Genomic DNA, 14,627 nt, shown 5'->3' on the forward strand with positions numbered 1-14,627 from the left:
ATATCTTGGCTGAGAAATTTCTGGTTGGGAAGAAATGAGCAAGGGAAGAGTTCTGTTGGCAAGCTCATTGTGTGGAAGAGGGAAAGATGGAAAATAGCTTTAAACTCACAGTGCCAACTCTCCTGATTCAAGGGTTGCTATTAGAGCATGTTTTCTATGCCTTCTTTCCTGAGAACTTTTCCAGGAAGAGGAAGTTGATTTAAGGGGGCTCTGAGTCCTGTTTCCATTTCATCAACAGATGTTTCCTTAAACTTGAGCATCAGTAATCAAAGCAATTCTGCAGTGGGAGCTGCATTGTGAAGCTCTGTAACAAGCAGCATTCAGATGATCAAGCAGAATTCCCCATAACATCAGCATTCACAGCTAGATTTAAAATGGTAATTTATACCCTTTACAAATTCTTTGAACCATCCACTACTCCTTAGATTATTTGTTTCTTTTTTTTAAGTCTGAGAAGGGAAGGACAACTGATGATTTCTAAAACTTTAAATTAGTCTTTCACGTTAATGAAGGAAAGGTGTTGGGTGAACTTGAAGAGAAGGGTGAAAAAAAAATGATTTGCATGAAGCACAATGCTCTGTGACATGGAGTTCTCTGTCCTTGGTTGGGCTTGCAGGAAACTTTGAGCCCATTCCATTGGCAGTGTCACTCATCATGTGTTCTGTAGAAGGAGCAGCACTGGAGACCAGCAGGTTGGAGACCTGCTTTTCTATTCAAAATGTCACATCTCCTTTGAAATGCTGCTTGCATTTGATTGCAACATGCTAAGAGATGAGAGTACCAAATATAATCAATAAGAAAAATAAACTAACTATTTTTTTCACAGAATGATGCTAAACTAAGTTTGAGGAATTACTATCCTGTGAGGAGCTGCTTGTTAAGTCTGGTTGTGCATCAGTATAAAAGAGCAATGTGATTTAGGAAGTGTCTTTTTGTGACACAGAGAACCCTCAAATTCTTCCATGTTTCAGAGGGTTCAAGAATTGACTCCTTAGGCAAAGATATGCAAGTGAGCAAATGGAAAGTGCCAGCAGGGATCCAGCAATAGGTGAGGGGTCAAACAGTGAAAAACCTTTTATCGCGCTGTCACATTTTCTTTCTTTTCCTGAGCTCGAGCTGCAGCAATCAGCCATTCTCTCTCAGCATGAAACTCTGCTCTCACAAGTTCACTCAGCAGTTGGTTGTGTCAACACAAGTCTTACAAAAAGGGACTTTACATGCATGACATAAATCTAGTTCAGGGGGGAATTCCAGAAACTAGTGTGCATTGATTCCAGCTGAGGGAAAGCGACTCTTTGCAGCCAAACCTGCAAATATTCCATGTAAAGACATTTCTTTTTTTTTTTTTTTTTTTTTTTTTTTTTTTTTTTTAAATAGTTTCCTTTGAAGCTGTGTAGCACAGCATTTCATTAGGGAGTTTTCATTTAGACAAATATTGTTAAATGCCACAGCATTGTACAAGGCAGTTGCAGATGTTGAAAGTTATTTTGTACAGATAGAGCTTGTTGCCAACACAAAAGTTTAATCAGCTTTATTGCAGCTTTGTAGCCTTTTATAATGTTGACTTATGAGGGATAACACTTGAAAGAATTTTTAAGCTAATTAGAACATTTAAGAAAAAGGTCTCGTTCTATTTTATGGCAGTGATGCTTGTGCATGAATGAATGACCACAGTAAAAAGTACGGTTGCCTTGCTGTGCATTGAGTTATGTTCTTATGTGAATAATTTCTTCATAAATTAAGGTAATAACTGAGTTGGATAGGAGAACTTAGGGAGAGTCAGTGGATTTCCAGAAACCAAGCATGCCAAGTTCTGCATCAGTCAGAAAATCTTATTCTCAAGAACATTGTGTCGTGATTTATTGCCAGTATATAATTGCCTTTCAAAGTGTAACTTAAAAGCAAGTGTTTTAAGAACTGTCATAACCATTAGGTATATTTACCTGTAAACTTTAAAAAAAAAAATTCAACATTTTTTCATCTGTTTTACCCCCTTCTCTTAAACTTTGTTACCTAATGGTACATGTTTTTAGAAGGCATTTGGATATTTAGAACATATTATGACCATTTCCCATTTATGCTTTTGGAAGAGGTACCAAAGGCAGGACTTTGTGTCATGTGTGTTGTTGAGGCTTTAGATGATTATGAGCATTATATGTCCATTCAGACACACAGCTCCATCCTGACAGAAATAACAGAGTTGAATTTACAGTGTAAATATGCTGAGTAATTTGTGGGGGAAAAAAATGTCATGAACATGACATTTTTTAGTGCTGAGGATGCTTCTTGTGATACTTTGATGGATTTATCAAACAAACTTGTGCAATGTGAAGCTACAGCTCCCATTCAAATGATAAGAAAACCCTTTAATCAACTCTAATCGAGATTTTTGTATTTATTGTCATGGTATTTTTTGATATGTTTTCATTTGTTGTCTGTCTGGATTTTACATTAAGCTTTCAAGCACTGAAACAAAGTTATTTTTGAACACTTTATTCCTGCTATTGAAGTCTTTTTAAGGAGCAGCATGAGAAATAACAGACTTCTGACTAACAGATGAAAGAGTAATAACAAAATCAACTGAATATTTCTTTGTGTCTGTGCATCATTACTTATGATTTTTGGTTTGGATTAAATTAAAGCATTTGTCCAGTAAAATATTTCCTAACGTGTCTGCTAATTCACGGGGTTTTCTTAAGGATAAATTCAATTAATTTATTTTAAAACTATCCTGTGAAAATATCACAATAATTCAGTTTTATTATATGTAGCATGAACATCTAAAAATGTGTGTAATGTGTATGCATTCCCTTCTTGGCTAATGGAGCCAGAATGCAGCTGATTAGAGAAAGGTTTTGTTAATTACTGTTGCTGTGATATTCATGGATGGGATCAGTACACGGTCAGAAATATTTATTGAATCAATGCAAACAATAAATAATGCATTGAGGCAACTCATTATAATTCCTTCTCCCATTTCAAGTCACTGATATGCTGATGTCAGTTGGATGTCCTTAAATGAACTTGGCAACTGCTTAGTTACAGCAAACTCTTATTAAAGCCTATTAGGAATATTCTTGTTAAAATCATATCTACTCCTGATACCAGCAAATTTTGTCCAACTTTTGAGACATGTTCAAAACATTTATGGGTTTTGGTGATTTCCCTCCGGACATGATTGATATGCTATTCCCTGAGATTCTGCTGACTATTTTAGAAGAAAACTGCTGAGCCAGCAATGGCAATGTAAAGGACTATATAAGGGCTATATTCCATATTGTTAAGGAAGATAGATTGGGGAAATAATTAATGCAGCCAAGTTATTAATAACTCTTTGGTTGTCCTGCAGTACCAGAAGCTTAAGAAACCTATCTTATTGCTCCTATCTGTCCTCATAACTAATGATCTTTTGTTTAGGCTTCTAAGCTATCACAATAATAGCAGTGCTTCCTTGTAGCCTGTGGTACCAGCACCCAGAATTCATCCATCTAGAAAAGAGAGAAGGAATCACTGCTGCTGGAAAGGCTTCAACACCCAGGATGCCGAAGCCCCAAAGCATGTTCAGTAGTGGAACGTTGGAAACTGCTGAAGCAAAGCACAAAATTATTCAGGTTCTCTTTCATTTGTCAGTAAATTGGATTAAGAGGTTCTGCAGGGGTATGTCTGTGTGTGGCAGAGTACCTAAAACAAATGCCCCACTCGGAGTCAGCCACCTTGCATTGTCTTCCCGGTAGTAAATTGTGTTCATGTGACTGATCAGGGACCTCTCCCATAAAATATTCCAGCAGGGAGGTGGTTGTCTCTGTTCCCTCACAGAAGGTGTGCTGACACCCTGCCTCTGGAGCTTGCAGGCCAAGTGTGCGTGTCCCACATTTCACCTCAACTTTGAAAGATGTATTTGATCAATAAGAATAATAGGCACAATTAAACATCTAACACACTTCTGCCAGTAGTGGAATGGAAGGGAGAGCAGCTCTTAGTCACTAATAGACTGGCCAGTGGCCAGTGTGAGAGCTCAGAGCTTTAGAGATGGGACAGTGTGGCCTTGTGGAACAGGGACTTGGCTGCTCTGTGTGGTTCTTTTCAGAGCTGTCATAGGGTGGGTGGTCACACAGTAAGTGCCTTGGTTAGTTTTCCTTTGGTGCTTTGGGTAGTAAAATGTTTTTGTAAAGGACATGAAACCAGGATCATTATACCTTTTGTGATATGGGGAGTTAATGATAATGGTGAAATTACTTTATCAAGTGGATATAACATCAGGGTGAAGTTCTGACCCAACTGAAATAAAAGGGAATTACACCATTAAAAACAGGGGGGGGCAGGGTTTGCCCTGCAGGGTTTAAGTCTCTGTGTCTCTGAACCCAAGCGTTTCTGGAGTGCAAAATACTCAGTTACAAGGAGAATTTAGCGACATAATCATAAAATGATTAGGGTTGGAGGGGACCTTAAGGATCATCTAGTTCCAGATTATCAAATGCAATCATGCTGTACTACATCTCTTTATTTCTTTCTGCAAAGTGGTGAGTCCCACATCTGTGGGGGCATTACACGAGGTCAGAACAAGAAACAGTTCCCATTCTCTTCAGGAAAGGATTCTGAAGGGGATAAAGGGATGTGGCATGAGCTGTGTGCCATGCAGCGTGAGGCACTTGGAATATTGTTATCTTTAGAACTAATTTCAAAAATTAATCTCACCTTTTAATATCCTGAAAGCAATTGAGACTTCACCATTGATCTTACACCTGAGAAAAGGATAACAGAGGTGCAGAAAAGTCACTGATGCTTCCCATAATGTTTATCACAGTGGTGAAGTAGCACAGTGATAGAATTTTTCCCTGTGTACACCTCTGTGTAAACATTTAAGCACAAACAGATGTATCTGCGTAGATAACTCCTTTTCCTCTCTGTTATGCTGCTGGGAAGCACATTGCAGGGTTGGGACTTTTCAGAATATAAATTTATCAAGACCAGTATGATTAATTAATCAGTTGATCTACTTAAGAAAACAGGAGAGCTACAAGACCATCGTTTTGTCAGGACTCTGTTAGTGTTAGAGCTGGGAAACAGTATTTTCACAAGGTCCCAAACTCAGTTTTAAATTATTCTCTTTGCTCACTTTTTAATGGAAAGGTAACTTTCCAGAATCTAGATCCTTTTTAAATGGAAAATGTGCAATATTATCTAAGGCAAGTATGAAGTTGATTTACTATGCATGATTTTTTCAGTTTGTACACATTCAGTATGGTTATATTTTTGCTCAGGATGTATATATATATATTTTTTTTCTCTGCTGAACTTTTCTCGATTGCTTTTTTTATCGGGTTTACAAATCAAATCAAACAGGTATATTGCAGAGCTCTGATATTATTTTCTCTGCTTATAGCACAATGTATTGAATTATGCTTGCTCATGTACTGCTGCTGCTATTCTCTCCAGATTGAGAGAGAATGACTGTGGGGGCTGTAAATTCACTTGGCTTCCAGCACCACTGGTTAAATCAAGAGCCCTATTCAGGCTAGAGAAGAGACAGAGCAAGTGTTCATTACACAAATCAATTTGGTCAAAAGTACAGCACAGTGGGTACTCAACCATTGCTCACATAATATTGTCAACTTAATCAAATAATGCCTAGAAGACATTCACAAGCTCTTTCCCTCTGAGAAATAACTTGATTGGTGCAGCAGGAAAAAACAGGTGCTGTTTTGAGCATTTTTTTAAAAAATTTAATGAGTGCTTTCTTTTTCTTTCTAAATATAAAATCTCAAAGAGCTTTACCCTGTGTTATATAGAGTATAAGACACTCAGCACATAAGTTTGCCATTAAGCATGTTTAAGAAAATAATCTATTGCTTTTTTCCCCCCTTTCTTTTCTCCCTGTAAATATTTACCAGGTTGTTCCTGCTAGAATTAGGCTGTTCTTCCTTTAGAGTTGGTGTGGGTTTAAAAGATGTGCAACCAATTATTATTTGATTACAGATTCTAGAAGAATGATCAGGGCTTGGTAAAGTTTTTTCATATTCTTCTAACGCAACATATTTTCAGTTTGTCCGGGAAGAGATAAAAGGTTTAGTTCCATTTTAGTCATCCCTGCTGTTTATGTTCCATTCACTCTTTCAAAGCTGAGACTGAGGACAGCGTTCTTTTTGTCGAGGTGTGCAAACAGCTCTTCTGTGACAGGATTTCATTACCTTGAAAAGGGGGGTGGAGGGTGAAAGATTTTGTCTGCACCACCACTGTTTTGTAGAAAATGAAGATTTGTCAGTGAAAAAGAACGGAGGGAAAGTGTAACACTTACAACTGCAGTGTAAGAAACATTGCAGGGCTGACTGTCTTCAGTGATGGATGGAAAGGGCTACAGAAAATATGTATTAGCTGGGAAGGAGAATGGAATGGTTTTTTTTCTGCCCAAACGTTGTACACAAGCCCCCTCTGATTCCAGGTTCGCTGATGGTTGTTTTATTGCATGAGGTACCTTTGCCACAAGTGCTGAAGATGGGAGGTGAGACTCCTGTGTCCTGTCAGGAGTAACCTGGGAAACGGGTTTGCACAGGGATTTTGCTGGATGAAGGTTTTAGAATGTATTTTTGAGTGAAACACACCGAAAATTTGGATTAGTAAGGCCTTAAAAAAGGTGTGTGTGTGTGGGGGGGGGGAGATATTTTCTCCGAATAGAAATTTTCAGATTTATTGTATCCAGGCCAAACATTTTGTTCAGTAGTTTTCTTGACCTTTATAATGTTTTTAAATTCCCAGATAAAAGCTAGAAAGTGAAACCAGAAAAATTACTTCAAGAATTTTACTTCATTGTAAAATTTACTTCATTCACTCAAGTCTTTAAGAACTTGAGTGAAGTCCTTTAAATAATAGGAGTTTTCTGTTTCTAGAACTCAGATAAGGGAACAAACAAACAAACAAAAAGTATTTTTGTAAAGACAAAGAATTTCTTTAGAAAACAATAGATATTAACTCCCCTGATGATGGATTTGGTTTAAAAATTTACCATATATTTATAACAAAAGTATCTTTATGAAAAAAAGATCATCTTCTGTGAGATACCCTCTTTCATATGGGTTTGTTTACCTGTAAGAATGGTTTCAATTTTCATTCTTACACGTAAGAAATAAAGGGAGATCATCTTAATTTATTTCCCTGTAAGTGAGAATTTGGTCTTCTATTTCTTCATTCTGTATTTATAACTTTCATTATAAGTTTTAAGACTGTCATATGTTAAGATTCTTTAATATTTTATAGTTGCAAATATGTGGTGGAACAGGCACCAGAAAGCAGTCTGGCTGCATGCAAGAGTGAAGGGATGTAGCAAGGATAATGCCATATACTAATTTCAATTAATTTTTAAAGAAATATCGAACACCAATCTTCTTCAGTGAAAATATTCTCTTGAAATGTATTATGTATGTGTAAGGTAAATTACATTCAAGTTCTGTGAGTGTACAGAGCTCAGAAACTGTGATTTTTCCAAAGCCAACCAGTCCTCTGTCCTATGTGTGTTTTACCTCTTTGGTGGTGTTACCTGGAAATGTTTGTGTTATCTTCATATTCCAATTTCAATTTGCACTTATCCTACTCTGTATTTCCTGGTCTCATCCATAGATTTCTGGGTGATAACATGCTTTGTGAAGAGACTCTTACATTTCCAAGCCTTTTAATATGTTTTGAATGGTTTAGTTCTGTTAATTCTGCCACAGGCATCTTGAAGGTCATGTACATGTATAAAATGTGGATGACAGTGACTTTCTGAAGTCTCTGTTTTTCAGTCCTCCCTGCCCAAACTCTGAGATATTATTTGCTGAAAGTGTAAATTCGAGGCTTCTTAGAATAAAAATGGTAAAATAAAAACGGTTAAAAAGAAAAGTCACAGAAAATAACAGTACCTGGATTTACCCACTTTACCCATAATTTGTGGCTCCTTCATTTTAACATCGTCTTCAGAAACCTCACTGGATTTTGCTGACAGTGTATCTGTTCAGCTGCTTGGTAGGGAAGTTGCTCCCAGTGTTTTGGTATGTTAATAGTGCCTGGTTCAGCCCTCCCACTCATTTCTCATTATTTATATTAATACAAAGAACAGAAATTGCTTTTCCCAATTTGCATTTATACAGGACGCTGATTATGTAATTTCTTCCTGGGGCACCCTTTGTTCCTGAAGCTAAACAGCACCTTCAGAATTCTTTAATTCTCTTCTGATTGATCTAATTGACCTTAAATTCTTTCAGAGTGTTCTATTTCAAGAGTTTCCAGTCTCTCATTCTCTCCCCCCTTTCTTGCTCTTGTATACCAAATTTTCTTCATATTTCTCTCCTTTAAAGGCCTGGAGATAGAAAGTGTTCTCTGTGGTGTCTGTGGATGGAACAGTTGCCTCAAAATATAAATTTTGAAACTTTGAATTGATTTTAGATAACAGTGGATCAGCATAGAATATTTTCATCTCTTAACAGCTGTGTACCGTGTTTAGCATTTAAATCACTAAAAATTTATCAAGACAAATGATTTCAGTTTGTGGGACCCTCCCTGTGAGTTCAGGGAGTAGCAGGTGAAGAGATGTGGTGGCACTGGCTCAGTTTTAGGTTTACACTTGATCCCAGTTATTTGGATCACTTGAAAATCCTTCTTCAGTGCACACAAAAGTTGGTATTTGTGTGTGAGTCTCATCACATCCCATGAAATGTAGATGCTGCTGATGGACTGATGCTGCTGCAGAAATAAGGCCCTTTATTTGTGAAGTGTTTTTCGCACAGAATTATAAGCAATACAAATGTTTGTACTTTTAATTTGAGAACATTTCCATTTCCTGGGTAAGATGTTGTTCAATTTAACTTGCTAGAATTCATTTTGTGTGTAGTTATTGCTGCTGTAAATGATGTATTCTGTTTGAGTTATTTTGCTTCCTCTTCAACAGGTTTGTTGGTACTAAAACTGTGTGGTAAGGTTTATTTTATTTAACCATTTTTATGTTGCTTCAACTGTTGTCTCTTAAAAGAAATTTCATACTAGCAGGAAATGGGCAATTTCTTCTTTTTATCTTCTTTTTTTTTAATGAAAAAAGTCAGAAAGGCAAACTGAACTGTAACATTAAACACGAGACAAGTGAGTATTTGGAAAAAGAATGAAGTCAGAAGGAAGAGGAAGGACAGAGAAAATAGAGTAGCAGTTGTAAGATCATCCTGATAGTTTCATTCAACTATTTTCTTTTTCCTTCTATTCTTCCAAATCCCCTCTGCCAATGCAAATGGTATGTTGTTTTTACATACCTATACAAAATCCTTTTCCACTGAATGTGTGCTGTACATGCAGTAATTCATTAGGCACAGTAGGATATAATTGAGGAACACAGATAAGAATTTCTGTAATATACTGATAGACCAGCATGGCTAGTTTTACTTTTTGGATGAAGGACATTACGTTTTTCCTTAATCTCTCTGGAAATTTATAAATTTTTTTTTGTAAATTGTAATACACAGCAATGTCCTTCAGTTATTAAATGGAAGCATTTTCAAACCAGGGAACAGTGTCCCTGTTAGAAGCACCATGACATAATCTCATTTTAGTGAGAAAGAAAATCTGTACGACTTTGTTTCTGGGTCTGACTTTTCTGTCAGGCAACCTTCACCACTGATTAAACTTCTGTTCCCTCTCAAAACTCAAGGCCTTTTCCATAATACTCACCATTTATCCAGGCAAAATGACCCTCTAGTGCCCATCAGCACTGCTTATGAAATGGCAACTAGATGTGATGTGTTACCTGCCTCCTGTGTAGAAGTCCCAGTGGCCTCTGAATGAAAGTACTAATCTGATTTGAAAGTGTCTGGCTTGTTCTTTCTGCTAGTAAATCTCCATTTGGACATGGAGATTCAGTTTCTTCCATTGGCAAACAGGGATGAGGTTAAAGGGGTTCAACAGTCTTATAATATAGGGAGATATATTTGTTAATTATTTAAAAATAGCTCAGAAAATCTACAAATAATAATTTGCTTGATATTCTCCAGTTTATTCCAAATACATATTTATCACATGTGCTGTTGAGACAGACACAGAAATGGAGTGATTTTCATGTATTTAAACTTCTGGTATTCTTCAGTACCTTTGAGTAGATTTAATTGCTTTTCACTAATTTTTTTTTTTTTTTTTTTGAGAATTTAAGCCCACACCTTACATTAAAAATGACAGAAATACTTACAGTGTGCTTTATTTTGCTTTACCTTTTTAGCAGACAGATGATGCAGCACAGACCGATGGCCAGCAACAGACACAATCTTCTGAAAACACAGAAAACAAATCACAGCCAAAACGGCTTCACGTCTCAAATATACCATTCAGATTCCGGGATCCAGACCTTAGACAAATGTTTGGTGTAAGTGCTCAGCATTTATTTGTTCTTTTTTTTTTTATATTTACGTTGCAATAGGTATTTTAGGCAGCTGTGAGAGCTGATTTAGGCTGTTTAACCATTTTCAGTAAAGTGTCTCTTTCCATCCATTTATAACCAAACATCCAATCACAACTGAGAAAAGGAATTCTACTGGTTCTACTGTATGTGGTGCAGTTGGGTGTTTTGTGTTACATTCACAGAACTCTATCTATGTTGGCTTAAAATATTATATGCACATGTATTCCTGCTGTGCACATCTAGATTTACATGCCTGTATTTATTAATTTTGATGTAAAATAGTCAGTGTTTGACCTCGTGAGTAAGGGACTCAAATCTGTGGGAGGACATGGACTGAATTTAAGACCAAAGTTGAGGAATAGGAATCCTCACCCACTCCCACAGGTTTCTGTAGATACCTGAAGTTTTTGCTGGTATTTTTCTACAGGTCTCTCAATTTTTGCTTTCCCCCAGGCCATTGGGTGCCTTCAGCACATTGCCTGTGTTTCACACATCTCAAATGTGCCATCAGCTTTAGGCTCATAACCCACGAGAGTCTGGGCTGGGTTTCTCCCCTCTGTTCCAAGAGCTCTTAGATTTTTTTGAAATGTCACTAAATATTATCTAGCACTTGATCATCTATTAGAACCCACTTTTGCCTTTTCCAAGTTAGTACTCTTAAGTATTTATGTTACTCTGGCTTTCTTATTTCTGATCACTAAAACTGCATTCTCTTCTGCATTACAGTTGGTTATTCAGTGCATCAAGCACTTTGTGGCTCTAAACTTCTCTCCATCTTTCATGTTTAGTTCAGATTTTTAAGTTCTTCTAATGTGTTTGTATGTGAATTAAGACATTGTGTTTCTCAATATTTATTTCTCTGAAGGAAACAATAACTGGAAAAAGAATCCTGGTGTAGTATTGGGAAATGAGTGACTGTTCTGCTGTATCTGACTTGCTACAGGTTCTCTCCCCTGAATACAGCTTACAGCTCATCAGCAAAATAGCAGAAGGCATAATAATTAACCCTCTGGAGAAAAATATGCAAATTTATTTAAACTAAACAAACCATTTAAAATAGATTTCATTTGAAGGTACATTAAATGAAAGGATTTTTTTTAAGTATTGCAGTAATTTATAAGTGAATAAAAACTACATTTCCTTTAAATTTCTGAGTCTCAGGTCTCAAAAGACTAACACTAGAGAATGGCTGGAGTTTTCCAGCTGACTTTCAGAATGACTTGGTAACAGTAAACTTTTATCTTCTGAATTGGTAGAAAAAAGAAATTCCTTCAAGTGTGAGTTGAAATATCAGATGTGAAATATGGTAGCACAGCATCCTGACCCCGTTATACACAGAGCAGCTGATCTTGGACATGGACACAAATACAACAGAGGAGGATTGTTTAAACATTGAGTCAATGACTGCTTCTAGGCTGAAGTGACAGTTAAAACATTAATTAAATGGTGAATGCAAGAACATGAAATAAACCAAGGGATAACAAGTGATGGTTGATTTTTCATAATCAAGCTGAAACTCTTTAATAAGCTAGAGAAGCAATACTGTCATTTCTGGCCTGTAATTGTTAATTATATCTTAAAAGTCTGAAGTACAGGCTCAGTTCTGCAGTTCCTGGGACTTCTGTTGGATGATTCTTCATTTACCTGCCTTTAATTTCTGCCTTTTTGTTTAATATATTGGGTCACTTCCCAGAGTTAACACTGATCCACACTGCATGTTAATGATGTGTGAGATAACAGCAGTGACCCACTGATACATTAGAGTGTCACTGCCCAAAGTGTGTCCTAACAGAAAGTGTTCTAACTAATCACTGCCCACATTCTAACTAAACACTGCCCAAGTCCAACATTGATTCTCTTCCTAAGACAAATCCAGTAGGGACTTTTTCTTTGGGATGGCAACTGTGGTCAGGTTTTGTGTGTGTGAACAATGCCTAGAGAACTGAGTGCTATTGTAAGGTCAGTAGGAATAACAGTTGCTACTAATATTATAATAAAAGTGCAGTTCTGAGCAGGGAAAAATCCCCCGAAAAGTAAGTATCCATTCTAGTTTTCCAAATTATACTCCAGTAAAACAAGAACTTGGTAGGAAGTAATGGTTACCCTTTTCAGCAAGAGTAGAAAGAAATCCTCATTTCCCAAAGCCAGCAACAAAACTCCCAACTGGTTTAATCTTACTCTTGTAAGATGTGAGTAACCAAATCCTTTACCTGTTCTGGAAAGCAGCAGAAAATCTTTTGATTTTTTTTCCACTATATATGATAGAAATGTTGAAGTTATCTAATTTTCATGTAACTTTTCTATTTCTTTGCAGCAATTTGGTAAAATCTTAGATGTTGAAATTATTTTTAATGAGCGAGGCTCAAAGGTAAGCAGTTTAATTCACCTGTGGAATTTTTTTAATTTGTTTAAAATGCTTCTATGAATAAAAGGAAACAACTGCACTGCTTTTAAAAAATAATGTCTGAAATTTTATGTTAGTGAAAACATCATCTGAGCTGTCAGTCAGTTTTCTAAGCAGTACAAAAATGATTGGACTCATATCTTTTAAAGGGGGTAATTTTAGCTACTCCAAACTGTCATCTGTTTTATGGGAATGTTGATTTCTGCTGTCCTTATTCTTCAAGGGTAATTATCTTGTTTATTTTATAAGATGAGTCCATACTTAAAGATATTTGTAGGCAGGTTTGTATTAGTACAGGTGTTTTTTTTCCTTTATTGAAATGAAAGATGATAATCATACCTAATAACTATTCTCTTTAGTAATTAGCTGAGAAAATAATGTGATTGTTCCAGATTATCTAAGTGCAGATGTTTTCCTCTTTAGTTAAAGCCTTAGTACACCAACCCTTTGAAAACAATCTATTTTAACATTTATTTGATTAAGAGACTTCTTACTGTATTGCAAACATATATTTTTTTTTTTCTGAAAATTACTTTGCCTTAAATGCATACTTCAATTTATTTAGTATTTAAGGAATAAAGCAAGATAGAAAGGCTGTGACTGCATTGGCATCACTACCTGGTGCAAAACTGCAGCCCAGTATGTTCACCTATGATATCAGCTGCATTAGAGGGGTTTATGTGTATGTCATATGCATATATTTTTTCCTTTTCTTGCCATGTCAGACACACTGGGAAGTTTATTCACTAATGTTTGTCTTCCTTAACTCATATATCATTTATTACTAGCAATGGAATTCTATTCCTGTTCTAAACATACCATAATCTGTCATTTTTTTGAGAATCATATCTATCATGAATCTGTCTTAAATCAGATATATTTTAATTTTGTTAATATTTATGCTCTGAACGTAAAGACTTCACTTTGTTTTTCTTAACCTGATTAGAAGAGCTGAAATTTTGTGGTTTATTATTCAGACATTAATTAATCCCCTTTCTAGCCCAAACTCAGTTGGAACATTTATCACTTTTTGAGTAAACAACTAAACTGGACGGATTTTTGTGGCTTAGAATCTTCTACCTTGGCCAAAATTAATTATTGTTAAATTATGGCTATTCAGTAGCGTTTGAAAACGATGTAGATTGTCCAGAACATTCTGCTGTTGGATAGTCCTATAAATTCCCAAAGCTGTCCCCCACTGGTCACCTTGGCTGGGTTGTGCTGAAGATGGAGTGGAGCTGAGCACACATCTCATGGGGTGGTGCTTTACCCTTTTGTTTAGCCATTAAATCTTACCCAGGTAGGGCTTTTAACCACCACAGCTGCAGTGGGCTGTGCATAAGTGTGAGGCTTTTTTAAATTATTTGGGGAGTGGGATGAGGAGGTGTTTCTGAATTGAGTTTTTGGGGGGATGGCACGAGAAGGTGTTTCTGAATCGGGTTTGTTTTTTTTTTTTTAATGGTGATCTTGCCTTGTGCTAAACCCAAGGTCTGAAAAAGGATTTCAGAAGGAAGAGGTTTTCCTAGGTGGGCTTGTAATGTCAAGATCTCTTATGAAATATCCCTGCACTCTCAGTGCTGCAGTGGTGCATCCCAGCTGTCTCCAAGTGAGCTGCTCAAGATGCCTAAAGCAGTTCTGTGATGCATCTCATGGCTCATGTCTGCTCCTTCTCATCTTGCTTAGAGTTATTTCACACAGTATTTTGATTTGCAGAAGTACCTTTAGATTCTCTCAATTAAATAGAAAGTTTTTAAAAAAAAATTAGGAATAAGAGGGACATCTTTTTTTTGTTCTATTTTTTTTTTATTTATTTATTTT

At 36.4% G+C, this 14,627-nt stretch overlaps 1 protein-coding gene across 33 annotated transcripts in view; it reads left to right on the forward strand.

Moving 5' to 3' along the window:
* The window catches only part of RBFOX1 (RNA binding fox-1 homolog 1), a 1,156,483-nt gene that overhangs the window by 1,050,748 nt on the left and 91,108 nt on the right, over positions 1 to 14,627 (forward strand). For all 33 annotated transcript variants that reach the window (XM_027750818.2, XM_027750820.2, XM_027750821.2 and 30 more), the window contains 2 exons: positions 10,226 to 10,369; positions 12,720 to 12,773. In XM_027750818.2, the coding sequence (XP_027606619.1) occupies positions 10,226 to 10,369; positions 12,720 to 12,773 (198 nt within the window). The remainder of the gene's footprint in view (positions 1 to 10,225; positions 10,370 to 12,719; positions 12,774 to 14,627) is intronic.

The sequence above is a fragment of the Pipra filicauda genome, unplaced genomic scaffold (genome assembly GCF_003945595.2).
Source record: "Pipra filicauda isolate LSUMZ 115617 unplaced genomic scaffold, ASM394559v2 scaffold73_size2923735_pilon, whole genome shotgun sequence".
NCBI classification, from domain to species: Eukaryota; Metazoa; Chordata; class Aves; order Passeriformes; family Pipridae; genus Pipra; species Pipra filicauda.